At 36.7% G+C, this 16,198-nt stretch overlaps 1 protein-coding gene across 4 annotated transcripts in view; it reads right to left on the minus strand.

Annotated features, from left to right (window-relative positions):
- Positions 1–16,198, minus strand: part of DLGAP1 (DLG associated protein 1) — a 410,602-nt gene that overhangs the window by 128,176 nt on the left and 266,228 nt on the right. For all 4 annotated transcript variants that reach the window (XM_050322101.1, XM_050322111.1, XM_050322126.1 and 1 more), the window contains one exon: positions 13,155–14,180. In XM_050322101.1, the coding sequence (XP_050178058.1) occupies positions 13,155–14,108 (954 nt within the window). In that variant the 5' untranslated portion in view covers positions 14,109–14,180. The remainder of the gene's footprint in view (positions 1–13,154; positions 14,181–16,198) is intronic.

Consider the following 16,198-nt stretch of genomic DNA (forward strand, 5'->3'; position numbering starts at 1 on the left):
ATGAGACTTTGAGACATAACAAAGGACAATGCAAGAGCAAGGTGCTCTTGCCCACCCATTGTCTCCCTTCCTCTGCTCCTGGGGCTTCTGACCATGTAAACCAACATCCTTCTTTTTCCTGTAACTACAGAAACAACACACAGTGGAGTAGGGTTTTTGAAGTTATTTTGCAGAAGCACCACTTTTTCTATTAAAGCTGAACCCTCAAAAGGGCTTTTTAGTAAACATAGATTGTGTTAGACTTGAACACAAGCAATTGGGAATTTTTAGTTTGCTGCTTCTCTGATTATTCTCAGTGAATCAAATCTATAAAGCCAGCTATAGCTATAATGCTCAGAAAACCTTAGAAGCCACATTAAACAAGGAGTCACGAATCTGGGTTACCAAATTTATCTTGCAACTTACAAATACTAACACCTACCAGGATAATCAGTGCCTTTTTTCTATGAAAATCTGTTCTTCATCAACACTGAACTTCAGCTGAGGATCTTGTGTATCCATTGCTTCCCAGCTTACAGCCAGGGCATATACACACCAGTTTGCTTAGAAAACCAAAACTGAAACACTGGAATGCTTACTAACAGCTTAGCTGTTGAGTCCCACTACAAACATAAGCTCAAGTCCAGAGGCTGTAAGGCCTTTCAAATGTTACTGTTAATATACGTAACAATTTTTATGGCCTTTTATCAACCTATACCGCTATAAACTGCAAACCAAAAACCACTGTGATATACATAGGAACAAAGATTTTTAATGGTCCTAAGCCTTTATCAACTTATTACTAATTATAATTAATTTTATACCTTTGCTTTGTTTCCTGTTGATTTCAAACCCAAGACCTTGCCAACTTTCTTCCTCCATTGACTCTTCTTTCCCTGCTACTGACATAATGATTTAGGCCCTTCCTTGAAATACCAGGCACAAACACCCCTTTCCTCTTGTGCTCTGTTCTCCCAGATCTCTCTTGGTCAAGTCTGGCCTTGAAACTCAACTGGAGCTTCAATATTCTCCCCAAAGCATCAAAGATTTAATTCAGGAAATCTACTTTAGTTTGCACCTTTATCAATATTTCTTCTTATGACTCAGTCTTCCTTCTCAAGACTTAGACCTCCTTCTCAACTGCTACATGTTTTATTTAACTAATTCTCTCTTTATGTCTTTTTAAAGTAAATTTCCATGTTGTCTTTAAATATCCTTTAGTTAATGGCTCTGGTAGCTCCACTTCTGAGAAACATTTAATTTCTTATCTTCCAGCAGCTTACCACGTTTATTGCATACTGCTATCTTTTTAGAAATATATTTTCCTGTGCTTCAAGAATATAAATTCCTTAAGGTAGGAATATAGCTAAAATTCCAGTTTTCTTATTGAATGATGGCATGGAGAACTGTACATCTATAGGAAGCTATGGAATAAATACACCTAAACACTCTTAATATATTTTTCTAGAAAAGGCTAAGACTGAGAGTACAGAATCCACTGGAGGAAAAGGATTGAATAAACAGCTCTGATATTTTTCCATGTTAAAAAAAAAAAAAAAAAGAAAGAAAAAAAGGAAAAAAAGAAAAAGAAAAAGCAGTATTTCCGTTCTATGACTTCTAAGCTTATGCCTAGCCACCAGATCTGGAAAGCTGATACCTTCCTGGTATGTATACCTTTTTAAGTCCAAATGAAGCTAGGACTTTGTAGTGGTTTTGATTGTGATTTTTGACGTAGAACAGTATGCAACATTTTACACTCCACCCACAGCCCCTTATGACAGACAGAGGATAACATTTTTTTCAGGTCTTATTCTTGCACTGTTTCTAGGCCTAGAACATCATCAAACAGTGAATATACAATCTATATTCATACCACCTCTCACATACATTTTGGAATCTACAGCTTCTGCTTGTCAACTGTAAAGCCTTGCTTTTTCAAATCACTCATAAAAAATAGAAGTTAACACAGGTTTAGAAAAATCAAGCTCTGATGACATTTTGATGACATTCTCGAACTTCAGTCAGAAGTTTAAAACATGTAACAGCATATTTCCAATCAGTTTTTAGGCAGATATTAGATACCGACATCAGAAAATGTAGAGAATCTGTGAATTCTCAGAGGATGTGCACTTTGATCTGTTTAATATTTTATTCATTGTGCATTAATTGAAGATACTTGATTTTTCTCACTAAGATAAATTTGTGAGTTGATCTTTAGTGCACTAAATAAAATATGTTAGTATAATGTTAAGGTTGGTGTCTTTAATGGAGAAAAAGTCATAGGAGTTAAAGTTACAATGTTCATACAGCACCCTTAATTCAGTCAATCTGAACACTTGCAGTTTTATTCAATAATAGATATACTGTTAAATTTAATGCTGTATTTTATAGGTGCAGTAGAAGTGATGAGACATAGTTACTGTGGGTACACTTTTCTCTGGAATTATTGAGTTCTGTTATCAATAACCTCACATATACACACAATACCATTTATGTCAAAGCTTCTCAAAATGATTTGTCTATGATAGGGCAGGTTTTGAATCCTAGTTGAAATGGATTTACCACGAAACTTCCTATTTACACATGCCAACACTATGATGAGGTTTGAATACATTGCTCTAGTGCCACAATATATATGATGTGATCAGAAATTTCCAGTTTGAGCTCTGTTCATATCAGTGAAGTCAGCAATCACTTACAAACAACACACTACCTTTTTAGTAGCTTTTCCATCTTTTAAAAACACTAGATGCAGAAAAAGAAAGCTGAGCTGTTCACACAGAGACCAGGGCAAAGCAATCTCGGTGAGTGCCACAAACCTACTGGCTTGGTTTGCATATTGAAAGTTGCCTGCACGTGTAAAACCAAAGGAAATGATACAAAAGTGACCCAAATTCCAATTCTGTATTATGGGTTTAAGGGCAAAGTCTGCATGCCCCAAAGTAAAGGATGGCTATGGTTACAAAAAGCATCCAGATTTAGAGAAAAGCCTAAAATGCCAACTCAGATATGCTTCTAATTTCAGTTAACACATTGAGGAAGTCAGAGGGTTTGTACACTCTTGCCTGCCTAGACAAAGCCACAGTAGAAGAATGTAATGGATATTTGATTAAAAAACTAGTTTAGTTAAATAGTTTGACCAGGTTTTTTCTGCAGTCATTTAAGTCTGTTTATTTTTTAAAATTTTACTTTTACTCCCTTTTTTTTTTTTTTTTTTTTTACTGTAACATTTCAGTATATAAGAGAATATTAGTGGCAGAATTTTGGGTCCAGCTCCTCTTTATCTTGTTTTTTATTTGGAGTAAGAGAAAACAGTAAGACATCATGTAACTGGTAAAGAGCATTTGCAGGGTAAAGAAACACTTTAGAAGTTTTGCTTTGGCTATTACCAGTTGCAATACATTTTATGAAAGGTTCTCAGAGCACTGTCTCTGTATTATTTGAGTAGGACAAACAACCCTTAAAGCTCAGCATTTCTTTTCATTGTACCTATTTTACTGTTTAAAAAATACAGACAGATAAAATAATGTCAACTGCTATGCCTATAGTCAAATACCTCAAGCAATACCTACTAAAAGAAGTGACCTGATTTTCAGAGTGCTTTCTTTGGTGCCTAAAAGTAATGGCTGTAACAGCTCATACAGACAATGCAATTTACTGTCACAGTAAAGTACCATGAGAAAAAAGTAAAACCCTCCAAAATACAAAGACCTCTCCAAAATAAAAACTATAAAAATAAAATAAATCAGATTATTTAATACATTCTGTTTCTACACACATGGTACTAAACATCCTGTAGTGTGTTTTCTTCTGCTGATCCAGAAAAAATGCTGAGAGAAGTGTCTCTTTGAACCTCCATCTCTTATTTTTTTCAGTCAGGGAGTCTGCACAAATTTTCCCACAGGCTCTTACTTTGTTTGAATGTCCAAAATTATGTCTTGCAAGGTCATGAATTACACTGCACAGAAGGGCATATGCACAGTATCTACTGCCTTAGAAGATAAATGAGATTAAGATTGACATACTTGAGATAAAGCTGTTTCATGCTTTTAAGAAAATCATATTATCCAATTACCTTAGCAATAACATTTTTCCAGTATCAGAATATCAAGCAGGAATATAATTTGGGTGACTGTTTTTACTCTCATGAAAAAGGGGGAAGAGTTAAACTCAGATCTAACAATGCACATGATTGTTTTTATTTAAATAGAACTACTATTATTCACACTATCAAAGTAATACAGAACCTGGAAACATTTCATTCTGCAAGTGATCTTCAGGTTCATGTACAATTCTTTCTTTACAAGCCTAAAAATGAAGAATGCACTTCACTTACACAAAAAGCATAGTGAAACAGAACACCATTATTATTTGAAAATATATAGAAAATATTCAACAAAGGCCTCTCAGCAATGCAGCTGGTTGAAATTTAAGAATTCAGCATACCCCTAGAAATAAATTGTTACATTTATGAAAGCTAAGTCTGACAATAGTTTCTTTTGGTTAGAGTGGCTGATATAACATTCTTTTGTAAACAGAACATATTCTAAAGATGAAGTACTGGTACTAGCCAACATCTTACCTGGCTTCAGCATCACTTAGTGTATAGATTACCTGTCCTGATCTTTAACTAAATTTATGTTACTCTGGAAGTGTTCACACTTTGTCATTAGCCAGGGTGGACTGACTAGTCATTTCCCTTAATTCATTTTTTGATCTAAAGGAACTGGATTTTTCTAATAGTAGTAGTCTAGGTCCCCAAATAAAGAAACCAAGCAAACAGGTATAATAGTCCCCCTGTTTTCAAACATTAATTTCAAAAGCTCACACATAGTGATATGTGAAATAAGACCAGAATATAATGAAAAAGATAAAGAAAACAGTTTTTATTCAATTTCTAAACAATAAAATTAGAATATTTAATTCCTTTTTTTTTTTTCCCAAATAGGTATTAACTTACCTTACTGGATGAAATAGCAAACAGACTGTCTCTATAGCAAATTAAGTTCATTATTGATCTCTAGTATGATTTGCTTTATTCCAGCTGAAATCATTAAAGCTTCTCCCCATGCTTTGCCAAAGCAATGTGGATGACTGTAGAAGTAAACAAAAGGACTGGAAGGAGTGGCTAGCGATTGCTCACAGCAGTAGTCTTGTAACTTTAGCTTTCTATTAGTATGCAAATACTTAATGAAATGAAATCACGTAACTGAAGAACAATGCTTAATGACTGCTCAGTGCAGATTTTTCAAACCCATGAAATTTGGTCTTAGTCATTATTATGCCTCTTCTGCACGCTGTAAAGGAAGTTTCAATTGCCATCTTCCACTTACTCAGCCTATTCCTAGCACTTATGAATCTTGAATTAATCAGACCAATAAGTATGAGTAGCATTTCTTTCTATCAATGTGCAAATGTTAAGAATCATTGAAGTATGCAAAAAAAGGAAGCCTTAGAAAGCAGAAAGAACAATATATGTTTAATAAGCCTCAAGTGTATTCATAAAGGCAGATAGGAGGGTTGCCACTCTTTAGGACAAACTTAATATGTTCAGTATCTGCAGCAGCCCTTGCTTCAGCTTGTACTACGTGAGCAATCATGTTCTACTATAAATTAATTTAATTTAGCTGACTTATCTCTACATTTTTTACAAGAAGAGAATTAACAGCCAGAACAAAGAGCCTGTCCAAGATGGAGCATTATTTCCAAAATCCTCTGCCCTACCCTTGCATCAAACCTGAACAAACAGGATGAAGAACTGCAATCCTCCTTCATACAGCAGTAGCTTGGAAATTCTTCTAAACCAGTATGAATCCTCATAGACTTAGCCAATATACAAAATTCTTCAAGCATCTACTCCAGTCTATAATGTTCATTCATCCAAAGGTGTCTTACCCACTGGCTTGTCAATCTGATTTACATTCAGTTTTATGTAGAGGAATGTGTGTCTTACATGAAACTACCATGTCTTGATTCCAGATAAATTTTCTCCTCCTTCTTTATGCGTAAAAATCCAAGCAACCAACCCTGAAAAGGGCCATGCCAATACAACGATTCCAGCCAAGTGCCTTACATATTCTGCAGAAAGGAAGGCAAACAGCAACTACCATGTCCATTAGCTGAGGGAAACATAACTGCAGGTCACAGAACAGAACTCTCGGCTGGGACCTCAAACTAAATTGCTTCAGTGATACTCATGTATGATATTCTCTCAGTGACAGAGGGCAGACATTCATTCTCATCTTTCACAGTACCCTTGAAGCATTCTATGCCATTGTTTATAATGACATATGGCTTCTTGCCCAATTAGGGACAACAAGATGACTGTTAACATGAATACCAGTCCTTGAAAGGACACTTTCAATGACTAGCAATGGAGAAATGTTTTCTCATTTCTTCTATATATCTTCTTTTGTGGTGAATCACTTCAACACCTGCATGCAGTGACTGGTTGGCATCAAAAGCAATCCTGTTAGATAAGATGTCATTTTATCTCTCTTTCACTACACACCGCCACAAGCCCACTATCAAGCAGACAGCAGGAAACTGGCTAGTGGGTGGAGAACATGCAGCTGAATCTGAATCCTTGGAAGAAAACACATGTGGTGGAGAGAGCATTTTGAGAAACAGCGCTTATGCTGCTTCTTTTGGCTGACTGTAACTGGGTAGTCTCTGGTGCTTTGCTAATGTGCTCTCACAGGCAGCTGCTGTAAGTAATGCAGTTAAGATGCCATCTCCAGCTGGCTATCAGCTTCTGTCACATTTTAGTGGCCAGTGGACAGACTTCACTGAAACTTCCACAACCCTTTGTTTGGATTACAGCAATGCAATATACCTGCATAAAAAGATTTCATTTGGCTGTAAGGAAACTTTCTTGGTTTCAGAACACCACACTGTGTCTTTGCAGTGACTCTAAACAGTCACCTCTCTTCTATAGTAGCGTGTCCTTTGATATCTAATCAAGGTGGTTGTTTTGACTCTCATCTGCTGGGAACTGAACTGCTATAGACCAGGAAACCTCAAATATTTCCTAAAAACTGGTTAGCAAGCTGGGGTTATGTCAGTAAAACAAAATTAGACACAAACTTATTTGCATAAAAGACTCCTGGACAGAATTCAAAGACTGTCTTTGGAAGCCCTGGTCTGTCACAGTGCCTCATCCATCTGCATGACACATTGCTTAGCCTTTGGTGAGAGAAATACATACCTATCAGCAACCTAAAGAAGACAGTTCCACTGCACAATTTCAGGGTAAGAGGATGAAAGGACAAGGAATATACAACAGATTGATGTTCTTAATTCACTAGTGACAGGAGCTCACCTGTGCAACAAGCACAGCACAAGAGTATTTGTAAGGCAAAACAGAAACTGTGGCCAGCTGACCCAGCTCAAACCACTCTTTTGCACTGCAGTGTTTCCTCACTCCAGAGCTGTACTATAAATTCCATTCTTGAAACAAACAAACAAAAAATACAGTAACTGGATGAAGGGAAATACTCCTTATGACTTTACATGGACTGAGGAAAATATATCACTACTCAACATTTTTTTTCTCCACCTATTTTGCATGTTTCCACAATAAAAACTCAGATGCAGGTTGAAATGTTGTTTTTGTTGTTGGTGGTGGTTGGTTGTTTTTTTGTTGTGGGTTTTTTTTTTTTTTTTAAACAGTGAAATTACTGAAAATGATATGATTAGAACTCTCCAAACATTTAAGGTTAGAAAGAAGTCAGATCCAGGACTGAAACAAATCTTATCCATGAAGGAACTGAAATAGATACCAAATGCCAGCTGTTATGTGCAGCCATAATTTTAATAAAGATTTCCCACATAACAGTGTATGTAATGTAGTGTCATCCAAGTATGTTGCTAACTCCTATATAAGTTATGCTAGCAATAGGACTCAGTTGCCAGAATTACATTCCTTAATGGACGTGCTATCAGAATGTAAGGATGCTAACAGAATGAACCAACGGTTGTTCAAGTTAATGTAGAAAAAATAAGATCAGTGCCAGCTTATTCAGTATTAAGAAGTTACAGGTTGGCAGTAAAACTAAAGGACAGAAAATTATCACTTAAAGGAACACGGGCAGATAAAACTCCAGCTAAAGGTGAAGTACTCACTGTAGAATAGCTCTCTCTGTACTTAGGTAGCCTCCATTACTGAATTACTCAAGACACTAAAGGTCAGTACAGGTTTTAATTAAATGAATAAGAACATTATAGTTGTTCATGGTAAAATACGTGGCAAGATCACTCTTACCAACACAGCTGAATTTTTTTTTTGTTTGTTTTTAGCTAAATTAAAGGACTGCAAAGATAAGGAAGACAATTATACTGAAATACTCTCCTACTTATTTGTCTCAGTATAGCACTGACATCTGGGTGAGTTTGCAGGTAGGTTAAATAACCAAGATATAGATTCAAAGGAATTACCTGTAATGTACTTTTTGCAAAGAAGTTATTTTATGCTTTCTTTATATTTTCCACAAATTCTGTAACTGTATTCATTATTCCTATTACCCATGTCACTATTTTAAAACTGAAATAAATTAGTTTTCTGTGAATAATTTTCAGTTTTAATGTTCCTAGATACTAGATTATTTAAAAATCATGAATATTTAAGAATTTCCAAATGTTTTCTTGATTATTCTATTACCTGGAAGCTGACACAGAATACATTAAAACATTTGACACTTTATTTCACAATTGTCCAAATAATTTCCCTAGATTTATCGAGAAGTACGTTTCATATGAGCTCAATAAAAAAACATGACACTTATACCGCATATACTTTGTTGTTCTGACTGCAAAATTGAAGGAGAAATAACACATGCACTAATTTTCAATTTGTAATGGAATATGGAGAAAGAAAGGCAAGTCTTGAGATAAGCAAAAAATAGAAGATCTGTATTAATGGATGTTAATACAACTTTCATATATATATATATATATATACTCGAAGATTAATTTGAACATGGGAGTTGCATCTGAAATGCAAACACCATAAATGAGGAAAACATAGACATAAACTGAAAATGAAGATCAGACTGATACAGATAAGCCCAGTGTAACAGATCTAACATAAATTATTGTGGCATAAGGATGAACACCTTGTAATTTAACATACCATGTTAAAAAATCATAATGCACTTACTGGTCATTATTAGCATCCTGAACCTAGGATCTATTTGGCCAGATGGAGGCTGGAACTGGGATTGAGTAGTATCTCCTAAGAAACTATGGAAGTGCCTTGTCCTGAGACTGGAAAACAAGTCACTTAGATTATGAGTTTCTTAGCACTACACATAATATAACAATGCCCATTACAGGCAACATTCACACAGGAAACTGAGTGCAGGATGAACCAGAACCCTTTGCCACCAGAAAATTCTGACTACACCCAGAAACTTGGCTTACATTTTTAAAATAGTATTTCTCACTGTATCTCACCAAATGGCAAGCAATGTAAAAGTGGAACTCGAATGGTTGCACTGTTGTCCCCACCCACTGCACTCCAGTTTTGAGAATTAAAATTTCCATCCTCAGCCCCAAGTGTCTGACACGACCGACTTCAATCTCATCACTTGTAACCAAAGTAAAACTTATGACTGAACCATGTAAGAAGAAAAGAGGATTAATATAAAAAATGTCATCCTTTGTATTTTTCTCAATCTCTTAACAAATGGACCAAGGACAATGGGAACAGCAATTACAGGGAACACTGAATGGCAAAACTCTGCAGTGTATTTGATACTCTATTAGCTCCAAAAATCATGAATTCATAGAAAACAAGAGTGTCAAAAATATCCCACTGTATTTAGACCCTATTGTTTGCAGAAAAAGACTGCTGCTTACGTTTTGTCTTTATAGCTTTGCCTCATTTCATTTTTTCCAGAGGAGAAGCTGGTGGAGAAATAGAGGTTGTCCACTGCTTTATAAATTTTTCTTTCAAGGGAGGGAAACCATTTTGAAGAAGAATTTTGATAAAACATGAACAGTTCCTTCTCACCTTCCTTCTCACTTCAGTCCAACCATAAACCTGGATCAAACAGAAGCACTTTCCTGAAGTAAAAATCGGCTCAAAAAAAGGACATTATCTTTCTACAATCCAGCTCATCGCTCTTCAAAGAAGAAATAGAAGATAAAAATGCAATTCCGTTCCCAAAATGCAGGTAAGAGGAAAAGATTTGCTTGGCAGTCTTTAGACTAGTCTGGGGTAATATCTGTTTCTGAGGATGCACAGTGTTGACCCAAGCCTCCACTAAACCTCCAAGGCTGAACTTTGTGCCTCAGCACCAGGGCTGGAAGAGGAGCCTACTGGGGTAAAGAAAGACAGTGCAATGCAGGAAGACTCTGCACTCGATCCAAATTCCAAATTATGAGAAATAAGCCCATCTGCAACACGAACTACTGCCAACTCCTTCCGCAGAACAGTTATGTGGAAAATATCACAGCAACTGAGATAATTGTTTGTTATTTCCATCTATTTACACTGAAAATTCATGCAGATACTTTTATGGTAAAAGCTCTTACAAGCAAATGTGAAGTCAATGTCACCTGTGATCTCTAATGTACTCAGATCTATCAAGATAAAGAAAATTATCCTGAGTACCCTGAATTGAATTCAGATATTGTCACAAGATGAGCTTGCATAAACAAATAGTTGCCTCTTTGAAGGATCAGTTTATGTCCTGAGAGTTTATGTCCTGGACCACAGACAACAACTCAAATTACAAATAACTTGATAAAAGCATCTATTTAACATTTAATTGGTTAAATAAAGCAACAAAGAAGCATCATAATAATGAAATTAAATTCTGACTTGTCCAGTGTTGTATTGAATTTGCAGCTTTCTTCTTACTTTGGGTATTTCTAATTGTTTTAACATAGGACACCAGCCTTTAGGTACAATCATGAGAAGGTCATCAGGAAAACAACAGATGTACAGAATAATTCTACAACCCACTAGTAGAGTAGTACTTTGCTGCTGTTAATATACATTTATATTGCAGGACAGCCAAAAGGCCTCAATTAGGTCCTGTGCCCCATTGTGGAAATACAAAAGGGAACAAAGTCCAAGCCCCAAAGGGCTTGTAGTGTAAAAAGATAAGTGATACAGTGAAGAGAAAAGCAATGGGATGCATTCAAAATAGACTGACCCTTTTAATACCTATATACATTTTTCATCCTTTCAAGCTGCCAAGAATGAAGAAAAATCCTGACCTGCTTCCTCAAATCTACTGTACTGTTTGAATATTACTTCCAATGTTAACTGATGCTCGGTTAAGATTTTCCTTTAAAAAATCCCAACAGTTTCAAACCTGTTATATTTCCCTTGCTTTTATAATGACATACAATTAAAAAAAATGAAGCAAAATTAAGTGAAAATCAAAATGAAACTACCAGTAAGGATGGGAAACACAGTGAGAATTTAGTTATTCTAAGTGAGAATTTAGTTATTCTTGCCCTTGACAATTGTTGGACATATTTTCATACAGACACAGATAATGTCCTCTAATTCCACTTCAGGAGTCTATTCCTGTCAGTTAAATATTATCTAAAGGTCCCTATGGATGTGTTCATTTAAAGCTGATGCTGGCACAGTTTTTCACTCTTTTCTAGCCATCTGGTCACATACTGAATTGTCAGCTATTTTATCTGAACCCAAGAGGAAGACTAAAGGAGTAAACAAAAACATCAACAAAAGAAATCTCAGGGTTCAAAGTAACCACAACAATCAAGCCTAAAGTTATGATTTCTTCTCACCCACAAAATTCAGACACAAGAGACTTAATAAAAAGAAAACCCAAAGCTCAAAAGGTTGCAACTTGAAGCTATTTTGAAACCCCTCTCCCTCCACAGTCCATACACAGAGCTGTAAACACACTCTGAGCATTTGTATTGCCTCCTCTTCCCCCACCCCACCCTCCTAACAATTAATAGAAAATATACATCTCCATTCATCTACATTTAAAAATTAGAATCCCAGAGGCTGGCTATCAAAATTATTTTGCATGCCACTCCATAAAACCTTTTAATATAAATTTTTAAATGCGGATGCCTCAGTCCTACGCTTTCTCTGCATACTGACTTAAACAACAGAATGTGAAAGCTGACTGTCTCATTCAAGCACCCATATGAGAGATCTCGCTACAGTTTCTATACAGATAGACAAGAGTCCCACTACATTAAAATGAAACCAAATCATCTTAGCAAACCTCTTTTTTCCTCATGGTCTTCTCTCTTCTCTGCGCGACGTTGTTCCATCTTACACACACACTTAGATGTGCCATAAGTGCTTCGTTTAAAGTGCATAAAAGCTATCCACAGCTCTCCTAAGAATGAAACAGTTTTAATATTTTCTGATCCATGTTCCTGCCACAAACATTCACCGGCAGTGTGATAGCTCCAAGAGGAGACATCTGATTCTTGACATTTAAAGATACAATACTGGTGAAAAATAGTGACGCTGTATTAACTGCAAACAGCTTGTGAGGGAGTAGGTGATGTACTCCTAAAGTGTATAATCAGAACAAGCAATAATTTCAACCTTTTGATTTTTTATTTTTGACTCAAAGCCATGAAAAAGAGGAATAGCCCAATAAACAAATCTGGACACGTTACAATAACTGTTTTAAGAGAATTTATATTCTATGCCTAAAAGAAAAGTATGCTGTTTTCCTGCTGGAGAAAGTACTCAGGTACCCCCAAGTTTCTCAAAAGGGTCTCAAAGGCTTTCACAAAAAAATGAGCAGTAAATGAAGGCAAATCTTGAAATTACAGAAATCAAAGAATTTGTATCCTGGTAACATTCAGTTAATTGACATTGTAATGCTAAATGCAAGCACTACAACATCAAATTCCCTATACCCCTACTGTGACAGCCTTATTAATTCAAAAAATACACAGGAAGGTCTTATTTTTCTCACATGAAAAAAAAAAATCCTGTTCTAACATGAACTGTTTGAAGTGCTGAATGCTGGCAAAAAAAAAAGGAAAAAAAAGAAAAAAAAGAAAAAGTTAATTTATTTTTCATTTCAGCAGCAGTACCCCTTGTTTGGTGATCAGTGACTTCTGGGGCAAGTTGAGACATCAGAGCAAACCTCCATTCCCCACAAACACCTGAAACAAGGCAGAGCACAGTTAACAGCAATCAGTTCCCCCCACTGTACCTGGAGGTACTGACATGACCGTTCCTGCTGACACGTCTCTGCCTTCACCACTGTCTGGTCCATGTTAACTGATGCTTTCTGGTAAACTTCACGGGCTCTGCTCACGGTTAATGTAGAGGACCAAGAGCTTTTCTTCATTAACTGAGAGTCCAAATTCACAGGCAGGTTTGCACAGGTAGAGCATTTGACATCATTATTGCTTCTGGAGGACTTCACAGTATGTTCGCTAATAGTGTTATAGGCTTCCATAAAGTACTGGGAAGAAGAACGATCAGGGCATCTTCCCATGGTCATGACCCCACTGGGACCATGATAAATGCAAACATCATTGTCCAAGTTGTCATCTGAACTCCACCATCCTGATGCATTGGATCTGGGCTTACCTTCTGATCGCCTTTCTTTACTCTTGCTGCGCTTCCCATACCTCATCGTCTGGGACTCCTCTGGGCTTGCTTTTCCCCCATTGACACTCCCCTTGGATGGTCCCTCCAGCGAATGGGACTTGGTAAAGAGCTTTTGGACAGAATGAACCAGATGCCGGATCCTCCCTGGGCTGTCGCTGCGGTGCTCCATGGCAGTTCGCTTGTACTGCAGAGTGTGGTAGCCATCCCGATTCAGAGGCAGCTGCCGCTCAAACTGGTCCAAAAGGTTGGCAGGAATGCGATTGGTCTTGTTGGCAGTTCCATGGGGAACCAGAGCACACTCGTCCTTGAGTTCATGGTGGGAACTGTAATGCCTCCTGGGAAATGTGCTGCTGGCAATCTGATCATTGTAGGGCACCATGCACTCGGCCTGAAAAGAGTTCCTTTGAGTGTAGTAAGGGTGGTCTGCAGGATGGGGGTCCACTGGGTTTAACAAATATGGCTTCCTGTCCTGGTGGTGTGACAGACTGTCACATGGAGAGTCACAGGCAACCCCATGATGATGACTACGGCTGCTAGACAATCCCTTCATCGTTGATGGAAAGCGAGTCCCAAAGTCATCTAATACGTATGGCTGTGCAACAGGCAGATGTCAGAGAAAGGCCTAAAAGAACAAAATACAGCAGAGGCCATAAGATATACAAACTAAGAGAATAAACAGCATGTGCATGTTTAGCATTCTTTGTTTCTTATTGTAAAAATAATTGGAATAGACATTTTCTGATTCTTTTTATCACCTAATCTTTCCCATGGCCAACACAGTGACAGGGATACCAAAACAGTACACAAGAAAAATTATCTTGTTCTATTAGCTGGAAAACAGATGCAAGAAAATTTTCCTGATATGAAAAGTAAGATAAACATCATCACTTGTACTCTAAAACCTCAGTCCTGAAAACTTCAAGGAGAGGGGCCTCCCAGGATGCCTTAACTGCTCATCTGCATATTTTCAGAGCCAAATGGATGCAATAAAAAATATCATGTCCTTAATGGAACACTTTCTGGACTTCTTTGGGTCACACACAAAGCATGGTGGAATTAATGGGAAACATTTCTCTGACTTAAATACATACGATTTAAGTGCAGTTTTACTCAATGTGCGTATTGTCTGCCCAGACTGTAAGTATTTCAAGACAATATTAACATGTTATTTCTGTAAGTTATTTTCAAATTAAGAATAAAATAACAATACATTACACTAACTGTCAAACTAAAGCCAAACCAACTATTAAAAACCTATATATTTGGAGGGTTGTATTTAATATTTGCTGCCTCCTTTTCACAAAAAAAAAAAAGAAAAAATCATCTTATTCTGCTAATGCATGACTTGGTTTAATTCTCCATAGATTTTCAATATACTAAGCAGTGTTCAAATGTCCCTACCTACTTCTACCATTAGAGGAACTGGTATAGCCACAGCTTCCACATGGCAATAACAGTGTAAGAGATTTCAACACTTAATTCTTGATTGCAGTTATTTGTCGCTGAAGTGACTCAAAATGCTATAGAATATTGATTACCAGTTGAAAATGGAAATCTTCATCCCAAGTGATATAATAACCACTCTGAGGCCAGATGCTCTTATTTCAGCCCTCAGCACTAGCAAAAGTCTGTATGCAACCGCTACTTCAACCTCTGAGCTACTAATGTGTAAATTATGGGGTTTCAGATGTGACAAAACAGTCTTGAGGTGCCATCTCAGCTCCTGATGGAGAATCCTGAGGATGCCCTCTTATGAGGGCAGTGGCAGTCACTCAGCTACTTTATTCCTTTCCGGTACTCCTAATCACATAATACTTTTGGAAATGTAACTCTTGAGATCTCTCCTGGGGCACCAATAAACATGCACTGCAAACAGGCTTCTACCATGTTCCTCCAGTGTTCTCTCTGCTAAAGTTCATGTTTTAACAGGTTGTAGACATTGTACCTACTGACAAATTGGCAACAATGAAGTTTTCTAAAATAGCACTTAGTTAATGTCAGTCTGAAAAAACATGCTCTGCATTTCAACAGAACATATTTTATATTTTCTTCTGAATTTTCAGTGAACCAAATGGAATTTTTTTCAATATGCTTCAAAGCTAATCTGGACATCCTGCATTTCATTCCCCCTCACTGGATCCCTGCAATGCAGAAAATGTTCCTTCTCAAGAGACCTTGAATTCCAAAAAAAACCAGTTTCCAAAATACCACAAAAGGCTCTTGAAATATTCCAGTTGGATAAGGTAACTGGTTTACCTTAAGAAGAGAAGGGCTAAAGGCACCTTTGAAAGCACAAAAATAACATATTCAGAGAACTGGACTTGTCAGTTATACTGTAGTGACAATACTACTTCTGAAGAGCATTTTACATTCTTACCAACAGCTTTAAAAATGTGATCTATTAGACTGTAGTCAAGAAACATTCAAAGGGATGTAGTAGTAGATTCATTACTCAGGTAATTGAAAATATGACTTGAACAAAAATATGCCATCATGAAGAATACTTCTAAAGGATACAGACACCAAACCAAAATATTCCAGTCTGGTATCTCTGAATATTTTTCACACATCAAGGCTTATGAAAACAAAGCTTCAGCCCGTTAATTTTTATTTAAACCCATTTACAACCATTCAACTGTC

This window comes from Myiozetetes cayanensis, unplaced genomic scaffold, assembly GCF_022539395.1.
Source record: "Myiozetetes cayanensis isolate MyiCay16 unplaced genomic scaffold, myiCay2020 scf1, whole genome shotgun sequence".
Taxonomy (NCBI): domain Eukaryota; kingdom Metazoa; phylum Chordata; class Aves; order Passeriformes; family Tyrannidae; genus Myiozetetes; species Myiozetetes cayanensis.